This window comes from Electrona antarctica, assembly GCF_951216825.1.
Source record: "Electrona antarctica genome assembly, contig: scaffold_72, whole genome shotgun sequence".
Classification (NCBI taxonomy): Eukaryota; Metazoa; Chordata; class Actinopteri; order Myctophiformes; family Myctophidae; genus Electrona; species Electrona antarctica.
The window spans coordinates 379,732-401,953 of NW_027638235.1; the positions used below are offsets into that span (position 1 = coordinate 379,732).

General features: G+C 46.0%; 1 protein-coding gene across 1 annotated transcript; it reads left to right on the forward strand.

The window, feature by feature from the left end:
• The first annotated feature begins 728 nt into the window (after positions 1-728).
• hsf2 (heat shock transcription factor 2) lies at positions 729-20,381 on the forward strand. Its single transcript, XM_079531134.1, has 14 exons — positions 729-964; positions 3,027-3,135; positions 3,224-3,354; positions 6,719-6,840; positions 8,170-8,245; positions 8,914-8,975; positions 10,971-11,034; positions 11,467-11,567; positions 12,678-12,769; positions 14,016-14,838; positions 15,869-15,956; positions 16,977-17,046; positions 18,551-18,685; positions 20,102-20,381. The coding sequence occupies exons 1-14, from the start codon at positions 839-841 to the stop codon at positions 20,260-20,262; spliced, it is 2,160 nt and encodes a 719-aa protein (XP_079387260.1). The 5' UTR covers positions 729-838; the 3' UTR covers positions 20,263-20,381.
• The last annotated feature ends 1,841 nt before the right edge of the window (positions 20,382-22,222 follow it).

The window sequence follows — 22,222 nt, forward strand, 5'->3', positions numbered from 1 at the left end:
AGAGTATTTTCTACATCATTGCAATATTGAGTAAAAATACGAGTACTTCTTCCAAACATCCTAATCCAATATGCTGATGTAGGGCCTAACACAAAACCAGGTCTCTCCAACTCTCTCATTGCATGTAGCTTTTATCGGCTGGATGCTATAAATTCATTGTAATAAGTTATAAATTATATTGGAATCGTCTAAATCATCGATTTCGAACACAAAACTCACCTCTCTCTCTCTCTCTCTCTCTCTCTCTCCGACGGCCTCGGCGTTTGTGTCTCGTGTTGCTATGGGAACCAACCTTAGAAACCGCTGTTACACTGGACTTGGTGACCCGTCCAAAGATGTGACCGCGCGAGGGCGCTGTTCCCCGTTCCGTTCCTTCACGGACCCGTTCGTGTTCGTTCGTTCATTAAAAAGTGTGAAAAATAATTGTTATGGAATAAACTGAGTGTTTTTTTTAATGACGCACGCACACACACACACACACACACACACACACACACACACACACACACACACACACACACACACACACACACACACACACACACACACACACACACGCACACACGCACACACGCACACACACACGTGACGTGACGTGAGCTGGGGGGGAGGAGGTCTTCTCCTGTCTGGACCAATGGGCGTGGATTGGAACAGGAAGTATTGTGTGTGTGTGTGTGTGTGTGTGTGTGTGTGTGTGTGTGTGTGTGTGTGTGTGTGTGTGTGTGTAGAGCAGAAAGTGGCTGTGCATCTCATGTTGACATCATCATCATCATCATCCTCAACATCATCATCATCCTCAACACGGCTGTAATAAATACATAAATTCGTTACAACGAAAATGGTCACCAATAACGTGACGATGATGAAGCAGCAGAATTCTTCCTCCGCCGTCCCAGCCTTCCTGAGCAAGCTGTGGACCCTAGTGGAGGACGAGGACACCAACGGGTTAATCTGCTGGAGTCAGGTCTGTTTATTAACTATAATATAACATATTATCTATCATTATAACATCATTAATGATCTGTGGACCCTAGTGGAGGACGAGGACACCAACGGGTTAATCTGCTGGAGCCAGGTCTGTTTATTAACTATAATACAACATATTATCTATCATTATAACATCATTAATGATCTGTGGACCCTAGTGGAGGACGAGGAGACCAACGGACTGGTCTGCATGGAGTCAGGTCTGTTTAGACAACAATAACATCATTTATATATCATTAAACTAATGCTCTGGTCTGCATGGAGTCATTTATATATCATTATACTAATGCTCTGGTCTGCTGGAGTCAGGTCTGTTTAGACAACAATAACATCATTTATATATCATTATACTAATGCTCTGGTATCTGCTGGAGTCAGGTCTGTTTAGACAACAACAATAACATTTATATATCATTATACTAATGCTCTGGTCTGCTGGAGTCAGGTCTGTTTAGACAACAACAATAACATTTATATATCATTATACTAATGCTCTGGTCTGCATGGAGTCAGGTCTGTTTAGACAACAATAACATCATTTATATATCATTATACTAATGCTCTGGTCTGCATGGAGTCAGGTCTGTTTAGACAACAATAACATCATTTATATATCATTATACTAATGCTCTGGTCTGCTGGAGTCAGGTCTGTTTAGACAACAACAATAACATAATTTATATATCATTATACTAATGCTCTGGTCTGCATGGAGTCAGGTCTGTTTAGACAACAATAACATCATTTATATATCATTATACTAATGCTCTGATCTGCATGGAGTCAGGTCTGTTTAGACAACAATAACATCATTTATATATCATTATACTAATGCTCTGGTCTGCATGGAGTCAGGTCTGTTTAGACAACAATAACATCATTTATATATCATTATACTAATGCTCTGGTCTGCTGGAGTCAGGTCTGTTTAGACAACAATATTACAATAATATTGTAACATTTATAGCACCCTGAGCTGGAGTACATATTCATCAATACATCATATATCATAATCATATCAATATATCATATACATCATATCATATCGAATAGATCATACATTATAACTAGCTCTGGTCCATAGCCTTAGTGCTGCTGCTGCCTAAGGCTATGGACCAGAGCTAGTTATAACATCATTTAGCTCTGGTCCATAGCCTTAGTGCTCCTGCTGCCTAAGGCTATGGACCAGAACTAGTTATAACATCATTTAGCTCTGGTCCATAGCCTTAGTGCTCCTGCTGCCTAAGGCTATGGACCAGAGCTAGTTATAACATCATTTAAATAGAATCATGATCTGTGTTATACTAATGCTTTGATCTGATGGTGTCAGGTTAGCATTGATCTGTCTGTCTGTCTGTCTGTCTGTCTGTCTGTCTGTCTGTCTGTCTGTCTGTCAGGTCTGTTTCTATAACAACAACAATGATAATAATAATAATAAACACATCGTTAGCATTAGCAACACGCAGCTAACGGTCGCTGCAGTGTGAGCTTGTAGATCAGATATAGATATCCGATATAATGAATTGCTGTTATGGCCGATAACAGATATTAACAATGTCGATATGATGTCGATATGATCTCATTCTGATTAATTAATCAGATGCAGATTAATAAAATCAAAACAACTAGAATCTTTGTAAAGTTAGTGTTAGTAAAAAGCAGATAAAAGAGTAACGTTTGAGGCAGACTAACATCAGTCACTCTACTGTTCACTGTAGTAGAAGAGGTGCGCCTGGTGAGGGTTTAAACCCTGCAGCTACGTCCAGTCTGCCTACAGGAAATACATAAGCTGTCCCGTTTCTGAATTCGTCTATAGGCCTACACCTAGTACACAGATACAGAGATCTCCATATATGGCAGAAAAGGGACACAGAGACAGACTGTTAAAACGGGTGCTATGGCAACGGGTATTGCATACTACTGGGTTCCCAACTTGCATCGTTCCCAAGACGGGCACAGGTCTAATGTTATTAATGCTGTTAACCCTTTGTGTCACCAGGTCTAATGTTATTAATGCTGTTAACCCTTTGTGTCACCAGGAGGGGAACAGCTTCCTGGTTCTGGACGAGCAACGCTTTGCCAAAGACATCCTGCCCAAGTTCTTCAAACACAGCAATATGGCCTCCTTCATAAGACAGCTGAACATGTGTAATTATTATTATTATTATTATTATTATTATTATTATTATTATTATTATTATTATTATTACCCTTATTATTATTATTATAATTCCAGATGGCTTCCGTAAGGTGATGTCATGTGACTCGGGTCACATGGTGAAGCAGGAGAGAGACGGACCGGTGGAGTTTCAACACCCGTTCTTTAAACACGGACAGGATGACCTGCTGGAGCACATCAAGAGGAAGGTACTGTGACCTCTGACCCCTAACCCCTAAACCTCTAACCTCTAACACGGACAGGATGACCTGCTGGAGCACATCAAGAGGAAGGTACTGTGACCTCTGACCCCTAACCCCTAAACCCCTAACCTCTAACACGGACAGGATGACCTGCTGGAGCACATCAAGAGGAAGGTAACCTCTGACCTCTAACCCCTAAACCCCTAACCTCTAACACGGACAGGATGCCCTGCTGGAGCACATCAAGAGGAAGGTAACCTCTGACCTCTGACCCCTACTTTAACTCATCTATTGCGGCTAACTGTTAAACCCCAGTTCCAGGCAGGCCCGGACTGGGCGGTCTGGCAAGGTGGGGCCGGCCCAAGCGCAGAAAAAAATAAACAAGCAAACAAACAAAAAAAAAAAAACGGCCCAGTCCACTCTGTCCATAATCTGATAGGGGGGTTGAAGTGAATGTGACATTGGTGGAGGGGTGGTGGAGCCTCTGTTCCCCCTCGGCCGCTGAAGTGGTTTGCTCCGTTTTACTCTGTCGTATGCTAATTAAAAAAAGGCTGGCGCGGTGAAGGACATTAACAGGTAACACAGCGGAAGAAAATGTGAATGAAAAAGCCGGTAGAAAATAAGTGTTGTTGTCGGCGACGCAACTGCAGAGGAGCCGACTAGCACTAGCAGCACCGCTGCAGATGGTGGCGCTGCTGCTCCGGTTCCACCACCACAGTGTGCATTGTTACCCCCGAGGACCCCGAGGCCGAGGACCCGGACCGGGGGAGGAGAGTCTGAGTCAGGACGAGAATAATAATGTTACGGCTGAGGCTGAAGTGATTGAAAAAGAAGCAGGCCTAATGTTAGTGGAGTTGTCGCTGATCATAATTATGTAGAAGCTGTGCAATGTTGGTGTGTGTGTTACAGTGTTTGTTTTTGGCTGCTGCTGTGCCATGCTCATGATGCTCTTGCCTCTTTGTCTGCGTGCGAAAGAGTAACTATTCCGTTTGCATTATTTATAGGCTATTTGATGATTATGCGTAAAGCCATGCTCAGTGTGAGTATGGTGCTCCAGTGGCTGACTGGATGAAGTCAGTGTTGTTGACCGTTGTTTTTTTTTCTCTGTGGAGTTATGAAGCTGTAGTATTAATGAGTACAAGTAGATGATTTGATTATAGATAACTTAGATAAGTGAGCGCTATGATATTAAAATGGACTGAGCTGTGATTGTGCCGTACTGCGCAAAATGGAGTCGGCCGGTGGCCACGGGCCTATTATGCCTCTAAATTCATATCATGCCTGTTGGTGAAATATAAACATCTAAAAAGGTTCAGTAATAATTAGCATAGGTTATTATTAACGAAAAACATCTAATACTATTTTAAATTGGTAACTAATCAGAAGCAGCAACCATGCAGATCTAATCAGATTGAATAGGCTAACTAAGCCTGAAACGTTTGACAAGCAATACTCAAAATACAACTAACTAACACAATGATATGTTTAAATACAACTAACTAACACAATGATATGTTTAAATACAACTAACTAACACAATGATATGTTTCATTACATAATACAACTAACTAACACAATATGTTTCATTTTATATACATTTAGAACACTATTTGCACTGTTATTTAAACCGTAAAACTATATGTCCAAAAGTAATGGGAAAACATGTTTGTGCGTGGTTTTGACATAATGACGTCACAGGGCCGATTTCCATAGCCAGTCCGTAAAGTGTTCACTTTAAAAAGACACACTCACTACATACACTCTACTATCATTGGAACACGCACACACTGTTTACCTCTCGTCAAAAGCTTGTACATGGCGGCAGCGTCGCGGTACAGAAGCTTGTACATGGCGGCAGCGTCGCGGTACAGAAGCTTGTACATGGCGGCAGCGTCGCGGTACAGAAGCTTGTACATGGCGGCAGCGTCGCGGTACAGAAGCTTGTACATGGCGGCAGCGTCGCGGTACAGAAGCTTGTACATGGCGGCAGCGTCGCGGTACAGAAGCTTGTACATGGCGGCAGCGTCGCGGTACAGAAGCTTGTACATGGCGGCAGCGTCGCGGTACAGAAGCTTGTACATGGCGGCAGCGTCGCGGTACAGAAGCTTGTACATGGCGGCAGCGTCGCGGTACAGAAGCTTGTACATGGCGGCAGCGTCGCGGTACAGAAGCTTGTACATGGCGGCAGCGTCGCGGTACAGAAGCTTGTACATGGCGGCAGCGTCGCGGTACAGAAGCTTGTACATGGCGGCAGCGTCGCGGTACAGAAGCTTGTACATGGCGGCAGCGTCGCGGTACAGAAGCTTGTACATGGCGGCAGCGTCGCGGTACAGAAGCTTGTACATGGCGGCAGCGTCGCGGTACAGAAGCTTGTACATGGCGGCAGCGTCGCGGTACAGAAGCTTGTACATGGCGGCAGCGTCGCGGTACAGAAGCTTGTACATGGCGGCAGCGTCGCGGTACAGAAGCTTGTACATGGCGGCAGCGTCGCGGTACAGAAGCTTGTACATGGCGGCAGCGTCGCGGTACAGAAGCTTGTACATGGCGGCAGCGTCGCGGTACAGAAGCTTGTACATGGCGGCAGCGTCGCGGTACAGAAGCTTGTACATGGCGGCAGCGTCGCGGTACAGAAGCTTGTACATGGCGGCAGCGTCGCGGTACAGAAGCTTGTACATGGCGGCAGCGTCGCGGTACAGAAGCTTGTACATGGCGGCAGCGTCGCGGTACAGAAGCTTGTACATGGCGGCAGCGTCGCGGTACAGAAGCTTGTACATGGCGGCAGCGTCGCGGTACAGAAGCTTGTACATGGCGGCAGCGTCGCGGTACAGAAGCTTGTACATGGCGGCAGCGTCGCGGTACAGAAGCTTGTACATGGCGGCAGCGTCGCGGTACAGAAGCTTGTACATGGCGGCAGCGTCGCGGTACAAAGGCACAAATTAAATCCGAAATTTAGATGGAAGAAAATCCACCAACAATTTAGGCATTTATCAGACGCTCTTAATCCAGAGCGACTTAAATTAAGCAAGAACAAAAAAAACATGGGAATACATCACATGTATAAAAAGCATGTATCATGAAACATGCGTAAGCTAAGAATTGCTTAACAGTGGAATATCTATATAATGAAACTATACATATAAACTATACATATATACTATACATTATGTACTATGACGTGCTATGACTGCATACACTGCAATTATAGTGCTGTCTACACGTACTGACGTGTGTGTGTGTGTGTGTGTGTGTGTGTGTGTGTGTGTGTGTGTGTGTGTGTGTGTGTGTGTGTGTGTGTGTGTGTGTGTGTGTGTGTGTGTGTGTGTGTGTGTTTGTGTTTGTGTTTGTGTCTGTGTGTCTGTCTGTGTGCCAGGTTTCGTCCACCCGTCCAGGCGAGGATAGGAGACAGGAGGATCTGACCAGACTGTTGACCAGTGTCCAGAACGTCCACGGGAGACAGGAAGCAGTGGACACCAGACTGACTGCCATGAAACGGTTAAAACACACGCACGCACACACGCACACGCACATGCACATGCACATGCACACACAGGGGGTTTGCGGACGTTTTTCTCTATAGAATCTTAAAATCGTCTCATATAAGCATTGTGGTCCAAAAATGTCTTGGACATGTATTCAATTCATCACCGCTGTCCACCAGCCAGGAGAATGTAGTTTATAAATGGAGTTTTGTAGTTTGGTATGATGCTGTTCTGTAGTTTATAAATAAAGTTTGTAATTTCATATGATGCTGTTCTGTAGTTTATAAATAAAGCTTGAAGTTTCATATGATGCCGTTCTGTAGTTTATAAATAGAGTTTGTAGTTTCATATGATGCCGTTCTGTAGTTTATAAATAGAGTTTGTAGTTTCATATGATGCTGTTCTGTAGTTTATAAATAGAGTTTGTAGTTTCATATGATGCCGTTCTGTAGTTTATAAATAGAGTTTGTAGTTTCATATGATGCCGTTCTGTAGTTTATAAATAGAGTTTGTAGTTTGATATGATGATGTTCTGTAGTTTATAAATAGAGTTTGTAGTTTCATATGATGCTGTTCTGTAGTTTATAAATAGTTTGTAGTTTCATATGATGCTGTTCTGTAGTTTATAAATAGTTTGTAGTTTCATATGATGCTGTTCTGTAGTTTATAAATAGTTTGTAGTTTCATATGATGCTGTTCTGTAGTTTATAAATAGTTTGTAGTTTCATATGATGCTGTTCTGTAGTTTATAAATAGTTTGTAGTTTCATATGATGCTGTTCTGTAGTTTATAAATAGTTTGTAGTTTCATATGATGCCGTTCTGTAGTTTATAAATAGAGTTTGTAGTTTGATATGATGCTGTTCTGTAGTTTATAAATAGAGTTTGTAGTTTCATATGATGCCGTTCTGTAGTTTATAAATAGAGTTTGTAGTTTCATATGATGCCGTTCTGTAGTTTATAAATAGAGTTTGTAGTTTGATATGATGATGTTCTGTAGTTTATAAATAGAGTTTGTAGTTTCATATGATGCTGTTCTGTAGTTTATAAATAGTTTGTAGTTTCATATGATGCTGTTCTGTAGTTTATAAATAGTTTGTAGTTTCATATGATGCTGTTCTGTAGTTTATAAATAGTTTGTAGTTTCATATGATGCTGTTCTGTAGTTTATAAATAGTTTGTAGTTTCATATGATGCTGTTCTGTAGTTTATAAATAGTTTGTAGTTTCGTATGATGCCGTTCTGTAGTTTATAAATAGAGTTTGTAGTTTCATATGATGCTGTTCTGTAGTTTATAAATAGTTTGTAGTTTCATATGATGCTGTTCTGTGTTCGTCCACTAGGGAGAATGAAGCGCTGTGGAGAGAGATTTCCGACCTGCGGCAGAAACATGCTCACCAACAACAACTTATTAAGAAGGTATTTATTATTACAATAATAATAATGATAATAATATAATGAATTCTTCAAAATAAAGGCGCTAGAGTGCCAGCAGATGAGGCAGATTTTACTCTGAAAAGCCCCGCCTTCCGTTTCCCCCCAAAACTGGGAGGCATTCTTCCGACTTCAGATGTTCCACTGTCACAACAAAATGTCACAACAAACCATGTGCAACCCAGATTCGGCACAAACAAGGGACTAAATTATTTTCGACCTACCAACAGTCATTAAGACATGCGAATCCCTTGACTCCTTCAAAACCGCTCTCAAAGGGCACCTACCTACGGCTGCGATTCAAAACTGGCCCCCGTAAAATCTGAAGGAAAGGCCAAAAATAGAATAAAATCAGACCTCGTCTGAAGTGAGTGGTGCAACAGCGCCCCCTGTTGGTACCCTAAACATACAAAGGGCCGGACGGACATTGCTGGTTCTAGGAGTGGATGCACCACTCAGAACAATAACAAATCTACCAAAATAAAAGAGTAGGCTAAAGACGTCTACACACACGTCCAAGGCTCCCGTGGTTTTGTAATGACGTGTATACACGTCCTCAGCACAATTAGTGTTAATAATGTAAACATGTATATTTCAATGATATGTAAACATATATTATATTTTTAATGATGTAAACATGGATTAATTTCCAGCTGATTCACTTCATCGTGACGCTGGTGCAGAACAACCACATCGTCAACCTGAAGCGCAAAAGGTAATATCTCTGGTGGGACAACATTATTGCGAACGCAGTGAGCACTAACTATAGAAGCTGGCCTTGTCTGTCTGTCTGTCTGTCTGTCTGTCTGTCTGTCTGTCTGTCTGTCTGTCATGCTGTAACACCACCGGCCCGCCACCAGAGGGCGCAGCTGTATCACACACAACACACACACACACACACAAAAAACCTTAACTGGTTTATGGCCAATGACGTAATGGACGTAATGAAATCAATAAATCCCTTGTGGCCAATGACGTAATGGACGTAATCGATTGATTCCCAATAATCGGGAGCTTATTGTCGCAAAATTTAGCATTTCTTTGCTAATTTGGCTAACGGCCGATGTAATCTTCCTAAAACCGGCCGAAAATCCGCACGTGCACGGTCGATCACACACGCGCGTGATCGCGCATGCATCGCTGCGTAAAATGTGATGTTTTGGGCTTGATTAGAGCTTAATTTGACTTAGTTATGAAAAATACGATGATAGCTTAGCATTCCGGACATCTTTCATTGTGGCACACTAGCAAAGCTACTGCCGGATATTTTGATCCTAACCGGATGTGCTCCTTTTGGTCAGAATCGGCACAATGGTGACGTTACCGCCACCATCAGGACTGATTGTCCCAATACTATAGTCTTGCCCCGTCAGAATGAGATATAGTGTGTATATCGCGGATTTTTCTATTGGCATTAAAATGACAAATTAAACATTTGAAAAATGCTGGCTGAAGGCACAATCCACTGTTAATTAGGCTTGGCCACAAGAGGGTTTTAACTTAAAAAAAAGTTAAAAAGAAAAAACTTAAAAAAAAAAAACATAACTTAAAAAAAAGAAAAGATTAACAAAAAAGAGGGGAAAAATGCTCTGTGTGTATGTATGTGTGTATATGTCAGACTGCCACAACAGCTGTGTTCGCTTCCCGCGTTCACGCGTCTTACTTGTTCTCTGGTGTGACAACATTATAATAGTGTCTCTGGTGTGACAACATTATAATAGTGTCTCTGGTGTGACAACATTATAATAGTGTCTCTGGTGTGACCAGCATGCCAACACTATTCCATGTGACAACATTATAATAGTGTCTCTGGTGGGACCAGCATGCCAACACTATTCCATGTGACAACATTATAATAGTGTCTCTGGTGTGACCAGCATGCCAACACTATTCCATGTGACAACATTATAATAGTGTCTCTGGTGTGACCAGCATGCCAACACTATTCCATATGACAACATTATAATAGTGTCTCTGGTGTGACCAGCATGCCAACACTATTCCATATGACAACATTATAATAGTGTCTCTGGTGGGACCAGCATGTCAACACTATTCCATGTGACAACATTATAATAGTGTCTCTGGTGGGACCAGCATGCCAACACTATTCCATGTGACAACATTATAATAGTGTCTCTGGTGTGACCAGCATGCCAACACTATTCCATGTGACAACATTATAATAGTGTCTCTGGTGTGACCAGCATGCCAACACTATTCCATGTGACAACATTATAATAGTGTCTCTGGTGTGACCAGCATGCCAACACTATTCCATGTGACAACATTATAATAGTGTCTCTGGTGGGACCAGCATGCCAACACTATTCCATGTGACAACATTATAATAGTGTCTCTGGTGGGACCAGCATGCCAACACTATTCCATGTGACAACATTATAATAGTGTCTCTGGTGGGACAACATTATAATAGTGTCTCTGGTGGGACAACATTATAATAGTGTCTCTGGTGTGACCAGCATGCCAACACTATTCCATGTGACAACATTATAATAGTGTCTCTGGTGTGATCAGCATGCCAACACTATTCCATGTGACAATGTTCTGCCTTATAGACACTTAGTAAACTGTCTGTTCTCCTATTGACTGACTGCTCTGGCAGTGTTTATGTCCTTTATACAATCATTTTACTGTTCATGTGGACATGTGTGTGTGTGTGTGTGTGTGTGTGCGTGCGTGCTTCCAGACCCATCCTGATGAACAGCAATGGAAAGAAACCTAAATACATCCATCAGATCTATGAGGACCAGGTGTGTTCACACATTAACCCATTTTGGGCGGGAACCCCTTTTGGTGTTTTAAGCGTTACCTTATACTTTAGCTTTCGAAAAATAGCAGATCTACAAGCTCGCAGTTGAGACCAAGGAAGCTGAACGCGGAAGTGTTGGCTGCATATAGCCCATTGCGCATGTTTATTTCCTTCCATGGAGCACCATAAGCAACATGGCGTCGCCCGTACGGTCTTCGCGTCTCGTCCTCTTTAGACAGTCCTTGGACAACATGCGCCAAACAGAAAATGTATTATTATATTAATTGTAAATTGGACAACCAAGACATGGAGGTGTTAGTCATTAGTGTAATAACTAATTATACATTCATAAAAAATTTAAAAGAAATACCTTCCTGGTCTAGTGTTAACATGACATATATATATATATATTTTTTTGTTATCGTATCCTAAGATAACCGATGATGTCATCATCTGTGACGTGACGCAGGGGGAGGAGCCGGGAGGCGTGACGGATGACATCACAGAGAGCACCTTGAGGGTCCTTGAGGAAGGGTGAGACAGTTTACTGTCTGTCTGTCTGTCTGTCTGTCTGTCTGTCTGGATGAGCAAGCTAACTGTAGTATGCGCATGACATCATCATCAAACCCGGAAGTTATGCAGGAACACCTACTGAGTGGCTCAAAACGACTTTCTGGCCTTGACAGCCCATACATCCACACAGAAAACTACTTTCTGGCCTTGACAGCCCATACATCCACACAGAAAACTACTTTCTGGCCTTGACAGCCCATACATCCACACAGAAAACTACTTTCTGGCCTTGACAGCCCATACATCCACACAGAAAACTACTTTCTGGCCTTGACAGCCCATACATCCACACAGAAAACTACTTTCTGGTCTTGACAGCCCCTACATCCACACAGAAAACTACTTTCTGGCCTTGACAGCCCATACATCCACACAGAAAACTACTTTCTGGCCTTGACAGCCCATACATCCACACAGAAAACTACTTTCTGGTCTTGACAGCCCATACATCCACACAGAAAACTACTTTCTGGCCTTGACAGCCCATACATCCACACAGAAAACTACTTTCTGGCCTTGACAGCCCATACATCCACACAGAAAACTACTTTCTGGCCTTGACAGCCCATACATCCACACAGAAAACTACTTTCTGGCCTTGACAGCCCAGACATCCACACAGAAAACTACTTTCTGGCCTTGACAGCCCATACATCCACACAGAAAACTACTTTCTGGCCTTGACAGCCCATACATCCACACAGAAAACTACTTTCTGGCCTCGACAGCCCATACATCCACACAGAAAACTACTTTCTGGCCTCGACAGCCCATACATCCACACAGAAAACTACTTTCTGGCCTCGACAGCCCATACATCCACACAGAAAAGTCATATCTGATTGCATTAAACAACATTAAACAATATTAAACTCACTTTGCCTGTTGCTTTGCCACTCGATGTGCCATTCACTTTATGAATGCGCATACCCTCTATAGTCTATTTGTGTAACTACTGTACTGCATGTAATGTTTTCCCTGTGTATGGGACCCCCTCTAAAATGAGGGGGTCCCAAGGGGTCTACAAGGGGCTGTCCTTTCAATAAGATTCTGTGTTATGGTGTCCTCTAGGGAGGTGGAGGTGGTGGAGGTGGGTCTGGAGGAGGTGGAAGCAGAAGACATGGACGCCCCTTCACAACCTCCTGAAGACCTGGAGAGGAGAGGTATGACATCATCATTACATCATCTACAGCAGAGCTATGACATCATCATTACATCATCTAGAGCAGAGCTATGACATTACATCATCTAGAGCAGAGCTATGACATCATCATTACATCATCTAGAGGAGAGCTATGACATCATCATTACATCATCTAGAGGAGAGCTATGACATCATCATTACATCATCTAGAGGAGAGCTATGACATCATCATTACATCATCTAGAGCAGAGCTATGACATCATCATTACATCATCTAGAGCAGAGCTATGACATCATCATTACGCAGAGGCGGCGCCCCAAAAAAAGAAAGAATAAAGCCCAAAGTGGAATGAAATATTGATATTAATACGGGTAGTTCTTCTGACCATCCAATGGGTTGAAATACGGTATTCCCTCCAGCCGTGATAAAATGAGCATGACGGCACAGCTAGCTGCTGATAGAAGAGTTGAGGACGGATTCATCACGTTAGAAATAGCATCAGTTCTGCTGATTAGACGGAGGTTCGTCAGGGCAGCAGCATCAGTTCTGCTGATTAGACGGAGGTTCGTCAGGGCAGCAGCATTATGTGCTGATTAGACGGAGGTTCGTCAGGGCAGCAGCTGTGCTGATTAGACAGAGGTTCGTCAGGGCAGCAGCATTATTGGCTCAGGAATTGACAAAAAATTAACAAGATTAACAACAAAAAATCCAATTATAAATGTAATTTTCCTCCTGTGTTATATGGACATACTTCAGTGACCATTGCTCTCATCAGTGCAGCGTAGGACTAGTTTATAAATAGATCTAGTTTGTCAGAACTGCTCCGTGCACTTTTTGAGTGGTAACAACCAGCTTTGTCTGTATGTTTGTGTACCTGTGTACGTGTCCGTGCACAGGTGAGCATGGTTACTATGGTTAGTGTGTGACGTCACTGACTTAGCTGATCAGACTATATAAGACCTTGCACCACTCAGTTCACACGGGTGTGATTTTTTTATTTTACGATGTCTAAAAGGCTAAACATGCATGTACTTTATATTCACAGTCATTTGAGCCACAATGAATTAATCAGCAACATGTTATCCTGAAAGCCCTGCTGTCTACAGCAGATCTACAAACCCCCCTAACCCTACAGCAGATCTACAAACCCCCCTAACCCTACAGCAGATCTACAAACCCCCCTAATCATACAGCAGATCTACAAACCCCCTAACCCTACAGCAGATCTACAAACCCCCCTAACCCTAACATGTCATCCTGACAGCCCTGGAGTGCAGCTCATCTCTACAACAGATCAACAAGCCCTCCAGTCTAGAACAGATCAACAAGACCTCTAGCAGCAGTGCTCTACAACAGATCTCCAAGCCCTCCTCTAGCAGCAGCGCCCTACAACAGATCTCCAAGCCCTCCTCTAGCAGCAGCGCCCTACAACAGATCTCCAAGCCCTCCTCTAGCAGCAGCGCCCTACAACAGATCTCCAAGCCCTCCTCTAGCAGCAGCGCCCTACAACAGATCTCCAAGCCCTCCTCTAGCAGCAGCGCCCTACAACAGATCTCCAAGCCCTCCTCTAGCAGCAGCGCCCTACAACAGATCTCCAAGCCCTCCTCTAGCAGCAGCGCCCTACAACAGATCTCCAAGCCCTCCTCTAGCAGCAGCGCCCTACAACAGATCTCCAAGCCCTCCTCTAGCAGCAGCGCCCTACAACAGATCTCCAAGCCCTCCTCTAGCAGCAGCGCCCTACAACAGATCTCCAAGCCCTCCTCTAGCAGCAGCGCCCTACAACAGATCTCCAAGCCCTCCTCTAGCAGCAGCGCCCTACAACAGATCTCCAAGCCCTCCTCTAGCAGCAGCGCCCTACAACAGATCTCCAAGCCCTCCTCTAGCAGCAGCGCCCTACAACAGATCTCCAAGCCCTCCTCTAGCAGCAGTGCTCTACAACAGATCTCCAAGCCCTCCTCTAGCAGCAGCGCCCTACAACAGATCTCCAAGCCCTCGGGCGGGCTGATCGCTGAAGACCCATTCAACATGATGGAGTCCATCATGAACGAGAGCGCCGCCATCTCCCAGAACATCAGCCTGCTGGGGAAGTAAGTACTGTGCTATGCTATGCTATGCTATGCTATGCTATGCTGTGTTGGGCCTCGATCACAACTAAAAAAAATTTGTCTTGTCCGTGTTTAATGGCCGGCCCAATGCATTTCCAATGTAAGTCACATGGTTTGACCAAACATTTTTGTTTGATGGGGGAGGGGGGGCAGAACACAGCCATCAAATAAAAATGTTTGGTCAAACCATGACTTGCATTGGAAATGCATTGGGGGCGGCCATTAAACACGGACAAGACACAAGACGGGTGTTTTTTAGGTGTGAGTGAGGCCTTGTGCAGTGCTATGCTATGCTATGCTATGCTGTATCTCCCAGAACATCAGCCCCAAGTATGTACTATACTATACTGTACTATATAGAGCGTCCCAGCCCCGCCCCCTTTCAAAACGAAGGAGGCACCAGGAAATAATAACCCCGTTCATTTTCCCCACAGACGTTAGCAGAAGTATTTATTTGAATACATTTAAGCCTCGGACAAAGCCAACAACCCAGTTGACAAATCAAGACAATAAACACAATTATTTTGTGGGCCGAAGTCTTTCTTATTGTTTGGCCCAAAACAATCTGTTTATTGTCTTGATTTGTCAACTCGGCTGTTGGCTTTGTCCGAGGCTTAATTTAGGCCTGGCGTCAAAATAAAAAAAACGTTCGCTCTGAAAGAATATATATATTCAAAGATTTGTGCCGCATTTTTACGATTTTTCAAAAATAGCAGACCTACAAGCTATGAGCTTGTAGATCTGCTATTTCTCAATAGCTAGTATAACATAGTATCCTCCTGTGTATAACATAATTAATTTAGTTAAAACACCAAAAGGGGTTCCCGTCCAGAATGGGTTAAATACATACTTTTGCTAACGTCTATGGGGAAAATGTATGAGGGGTTATTTCCTCGTCGTTCTGAAAACCTTGTTTTGTTTTAATCTGGATGATTATGGCGTACAGCTCATGAAAATCTAAAATAGTCTTAATGTTATCAATGACATGATGTTATTCTAAATGTGTCCACAGGGTGGAGCTGATGGATTATCTGGACAGCATTGATTGCAGTCTGGAAGACTTCCAGGCCATGTTGTTCTGCAAACCCTTTACTGATGAGGTTGTGTGTGTGTGTGTGTGTGTGTGTGTGTGTGTGTGTGTGTGTGTGTGTGTGTGTGTGTGTGTGTGTGTGTGTGTGTGTGTGTGTGTGTGTGTGTGTGTGTGTGTGTGTGTGTGTGTGTGTGTGTGTGTGTGTGTGTGTGTGTGTGTGTGTGTGTGTGTGTGTGTGTGTGTGTGTGTGTGCGCACCTAGTCTTGCACTTTCAAATGTCATCATACAGTCTGAGAATAGACTATGATCATAAGTCATACAGTCTGGAGAAGCTCTGATCTTGAGCTGTGTCCCCGACTGTGTTGGATCTAACTAGTCCTAACCCAACACCAAGGTTCAAGGTTGTCTTTATTTGTCTCCCTTGGGAGAAATGTTGTCTTGGAGACAGAGTCACAGCTGCATACAAATAACAGACACGTTCACATATGAAAAGGAAAAACACCATGAAACCCAACATACACAACACAGAGATATTGCACACATTCCCTTGATAAAGTGCAACTAGTCAATAAAGTGCTTTTGGCAATCCCTGAATCTCAGAGTCAGTGAAGTGCATTCGGCGATCTCTGATTGAGCATTTTGATTGACAGGGGAACAAAAGAGTGTTTAAATCTGTTATACACATACCATGGAGTTCTATACCTCCTACCGGATGGCATTAGCTCGTACTGTCGGTACAACACATGCAAGGGGTCAGATACAATATTCCGAGCTTGTCTCAACACTGCTTGTTCAAAGATGGCCTGGGGAGTGATGGGGGGGGGGGGGGGGTGGACATGCCCATGATCTTCCCAGCCATGTTTTCTAGCCTAATTACTTACTTACTACTTACTTACTCACCACAGTCTGGGTATTTAATAGATCATAGTATTGATGTGTGTATTTTGACGTGTAGTCCATAGACTCACAGACGCCTCTCTCTCCACACACACACACACACACACACACACACACACACACACACACACACACACACACACACACACACACACACACACAACCTCTTCTCAACCCTTTATTTCTCCTTCAGGACTTTGTGGTTTCTAAGGACAGCAGTGAGCAGCTGACCAGAGACCGCTTGGACACAGAACACAATACGGGTCAGTGTTGAACATGTCCGTCGAATATCTTTTCTCACTGACGTAAACTTAATGGAAACTAAATTAACACATTTTGACCTGAGATCAGATTATAAAAATGTCTTCTACATCCTGACAGTTTTCTGAAAAAGCTATGTTTCTATGTCTTGTCGTTCTTCGATTTTTCAGAAATAGCAGATCTACAAGCTCGTAGCGCGCCACTCGGTGGCGCGCTATGAGCTTGTAGATCTGCTATTTTTCAATAGCTAAAGCATAGCATAATGCTAACACCAAAAGGGGTTCCCGCCCCAAAATGGGTTAAAACTAGGCTATGATGACTAAAACTACGACAATTTCGTCAACAAATCAAAACTAGACTAAAATGTTAGGAAGGGACTAGTGGACAAGAGAGTTATTCTGTGGGTTGACGACGGCTACGGTTCTGACGGGGACAGAGGCACGGTCAGCGGAATTTCTCACTTCCGTTTTTTATTTATTTACATTTTTAATTTATTTTTTGTTTTCTATTCATCGCACCCGAACCAGAGCGCGTAGAGAACGCAGCTGTGAACCCTAATCAACTTGCATTAAATCAGAGGTTCCCAAACTTTTTCATGTCAAGGACCCCCAAATTGACACTAATTAGCTCCCCATTTGAAAAGATATGCCAGGGACCCCCCATAAGAGGATTTTTACGGCTCTAGCAGAGATTCTCAACCCGTTTAATTGCAAGGACCCCCAGTTTTACATGCATTAGTCTACGGACCCTCCATTTAATGGCATTTCTATCTCTGGGACCCCAATTTATATTGTAAAATCGATGTTAATTTAACTCTGAGAGTGTACAAATGGAACAAAATGGACCCATTAGGGTCCATTTTGTTCCATTTGTACACTTTCAGAGTTACAGACCCATAAGGGTCCATTTGGTTCGAAGCTATCATTAGCTGGGCACCCCCTGGAACTCCCTCAAGGACCCCTGGGGGTCCCCAGACCCCCTGGAACTCCCTCAAGGACCCCTGGGGGTCCCCGGACCCCCTGGAACTCCCTCAAGGACCCCTGGGGGTCCCCGGACCCCCTGGAACCCCCTCAAGGACCCCTGGGGGTCCCCGGACCCCCTGGAACTCCCTCCAGGACCCCCCTAGAACTCCCTCCAGGACCCCTGGGGGTCCCCGGACCCCCTGTAACTCCCTCAAGGACCCCTGGGGGTCCCCGGACCCCCTGTAACTCCCTCCAGGACCCCTGGGGGTCCCCGGACCCCCTGGAACTCCCTCAAGGACCCCTGGGGGTCCCCGGACCCCCTGGAACTCCCTCCAGGACCCCTGGGGGTCCCCGGACCCTCTGGAACTCCCTCAAGGACCCCTGGGGGTCCCCGGACCCCCTGGAACTCCCTCAAGGACCCCTGGGGGTCCCCAGACCCCACTTTGGGAACCACTATATTGAAGAACCCGTCAGAACCCGCTCTGGGCGCCGAGCGCCGTTGGACCAGAAGACGTGGAAACACGCGTTAACGTTTGTCTTCCAGACAAGCAGCTGATCCAGTACACACACTGCCCCCTGCTGGCCTTCCTGGACGGCAGCAGCATGCTGGAGCCGCAGACCTCCTGCTCCACAGTGCCCTCTAGTGACGACATGCTGCTGCTACACTCCTCCTGCCAAGGTTGGGATGTATTCATTATTATTATTGTTTAGTTTTAGTCGGTTTTGACTTATTTTTATTTAATACATTCGGTTAGTTTTAGTTAGCTTTTAGAGCAGGTTGGCAATTTTTTTCTCCACCAGGCCGAAGGCATGGGGAGAGAGTATGTTTTGCACTCCGTCCGTGTGTCCGTCCGTCCGTCCGTCCGTCCGTCCGTCCGTCCGTCCGTCCGTCTGTGATCAGCTAATCTCCGGCACCGTTAACCCGGTCGATGCCAAATTTTCGCACACACTCCCTGGATGCCAACGATGAACCTCTGCCCCAAAATTTCCAGAACGGCCTGTTATAGCGCCACCAGGAGGTCGCTTTGTGCAAAACAAGTTTTTGGACAGTACACCTACAGATTTTGTCCAAATGGTCGCGCTATAACTGGCAAAAAAGTGTTTTTACCTCTAACTGCACGGATCTGTGGATAACTTTGTATGCCAACTCCCTAGAGGCCAAGGAAAAACCTTTGCCTGGAATTTTTCACATCTGCTCTTTATAGCGCCACCAGGAGGCCGACATATGTAAAACACATTTTCTAATATTACTCCTTCAGATTGTATCCAAATTTCACGCAAATCGGTACACATGCAGTTTTCAAATCAGCCTCATGGTGGCGCTACAACAGGCCAAGCCACGTCACACACACACACACATGTACGCACACGCACACACACGTTTATATTGCTCCTAAACATTTTGCCAAACATCACAGTCACACTCCTAAGCAAAGCAAAGTTACTATATTTACCCAGGGTATCTGGGCTAAGCTCAAGAACTTGTTTCCAGCCAGGCCCTGCTCATAGAACATTTCATGGTAGTGGTTCAATGCCTTGCTCAAGGGCACTTCAGCGGTGGTAATTTTAACGTGTCGGACCGCTGATTCGAACTGGGAACCTTCCGGTATCAAGACCGCTCCGCAATCCGTTCGGCCACCGCTGCCACTGACTATCCTCCTGGTGGAGACCTGTGCCCAGAAGGGCACTTTTTCTAGTTTTATTTTGTTTTTATTTTTGTGAAAACGCTTAGATTTAGTTTAGTGTTTATTAGTTTTAGTGTTTGTTTTTAGTTTGTGTAAGTATTGTGTAACAAAAACTCAAGAAAAGATAGCATTTTAAAAAAGAGAACATTCAGTTACATATTTAGCTTATGAATAATTTGACAAAAACAAAAACTAAGGGCATTTTGTTTATCATTTCAGTTAGTTTTAGTTAGTTTTGTAAACACACAATACAGTTTCAGTTTAGTTATCGTTTTTCTTTTCCTTTTCTAGTTTATATTTATATAAACGTTTTATTACATTTTATTTTGGTTATGTATATAAATACATATATTATTATTTAAAAAAAAATGTTTTAGTTAACGTTACCCCTCCCTCCCGCTGCTCCACAGCGCCCCCCAGTCAGCTGCTGGAGGAGGAGCGTAGCGCGGCGCCTCGTAGCTCCGCCCTCGTCCGCTTGGAGCCGCTGACCGAGGCCGAGGCCAGCCAGGATACGCTGTTCCACCTGGTGGAGCTGGAGGAGCAGGAGCACCCCCTGGAGGACACAGAGTGAACTGTCCCCCCGACCCCCCCCCCCCCCTAGAGGACACTGAGTGAACTGTCCCCCCGGCCCCCTCTAGAGGACACCGTGTGAACTGTCCCCCCGGCCCCCTCTAGAGGACACAGAGTGAACTGTCCCCCCGGCCCCCTCTAGAGGACACAGAGTGAACTGTCCCCCCGGCCCCCTCTAGAGGACACAGAGTGAACTGTCCCCCCGGCCCCCTCTAGAGGACACCGTGTGAACTGTCCCCCCGACCCCCCCTAGAGGACACAGTGTGAACTGTCCCCCCGACCCCCCCTAGAGGACACAGTGTGAACTGTCCCCCCGGCCCCCTCTAGAGGACACAGTGTGAACTGTCCCCCCGGCCCCCTCTAGAGGACACCGTGTGAACTGTCCCCCCGACCCCCTCTAGAGGACACAGTGTGAACTGTCCCCCCGGCCCCCCCTAGAGGACACAGAGTGAACTGTCCCCCCGGCCCCCTCTAGAGGACACCGTGTGAACTGTCCCCCCGACCCCCTCTAGAGGACACAGTGTGAACTGTCCCCCCGGCCCCCCCTAGAGGACACAGAGTGAACTGTCCCCCCGGCCCCCTCTAGAGGACACCGTGTGAACTGTCCCCCCGACCCCCTCTAGAGGACACAGTGTGAACTGTCCCCCCGACCCCCTCTAGAGGACACAGAGTGAACTGTCCCCCCGGCCCCCTCTAGAGGACACCGTGTGAACTGTCCCCCCGACCCCCCCTAGAGGACACAGTGTAAACTGTCCCCCCGACCCCCCCTAGAGGACACAGTGTGAACTGTCCCCCCGGCCCCCTCTAGAGGACACAGTGTGAACTGTCCCCCCGGCCCCCTCTAGAGGACACCGTGTGAACTGTCCCCCCGACCCCCTCTAGAGGACACAGTGTGAACTGTCCCCCCGGCCCCCCCCTAGAGGACACAGAGTGAACTGTCCCCCCGGCCCCCTCTAGAGGACACCGTGTGAACTGTCCCCCCGGCCCCCTCTAGAGGACACAGAGTGGACTGTCCCCCCGACCCCCCCTAGAGGACACAGTGTGAACTGTCCCCCCGGCCCCCTCTAGAGGACACCGCGTGAACTGTCCCCCCGACCCCCCCTAGAGGACACAGAGTGGACTGTCCCCCGACCCCCCCCTAGAGGACACAGAGTGGACTGTCCCCTGACCCCCTCTAGAGGACAGTGTGAACTGTCCCCCCGACCCCCCCTAGAGGACACAGTGTGAACTGTCCCCCCGACCCCCCCTAGAGGACACAGTGTGAACTGTCCCCCCGACCCCCCCCCTAGAGGACACAGAGTGGACTGTCCCCCCGACCCCCCCTAGAGGACACAGAGTGGACTGTCCCCTGACCCCCTATAGAGGACACAGTGTGAACTGTCCCCCCGACCCCCTCTAGAGGACACAGTGTGAACTGTCCCCTGACCCCCTCTAGAGGACACAGTGTGAACTGTCCCCCCGACCCCCTCTAGAGGACACAGTGTGAACTGTCCCCCTGACCCCCTCTAGAGGACACAGTGTGAACTGTCCCCTGACCCCCTCTAGAGGACACAGTGTGAACTGTCCCCCCGACCCCCTCTAGAGGACACCATGTGAACTGTCCCCCCGACCCCCCCTAGAGGACACAGTGTGAACTATCCCCCCGACCCCCTCTAGAGGACACCATGTGAACTGTCCCCCCGACCCCCCCTAGAGGACACAGAGTGAACTGTCCCCCCGACCCCCCCTAGAGGACACAGAGTGAACTGTCCCCCCGACCCCCTCTAGAGGACACAGAGTGAACTGTCCCCCCGACCCCCTCTAGAGGACACCGTGTGAACTGTCCCCCCGACCCACCCTAGAGGACACAGTGTGAACTGTCCCCCCGGCCCCCTCTAGAGGACACAGAGTGAACTGTCCCCCCGACCCCCCCTAGAGGACACAGTGTGAACTGTCCCCCCGGCCCCCTCTAGAGGACACAG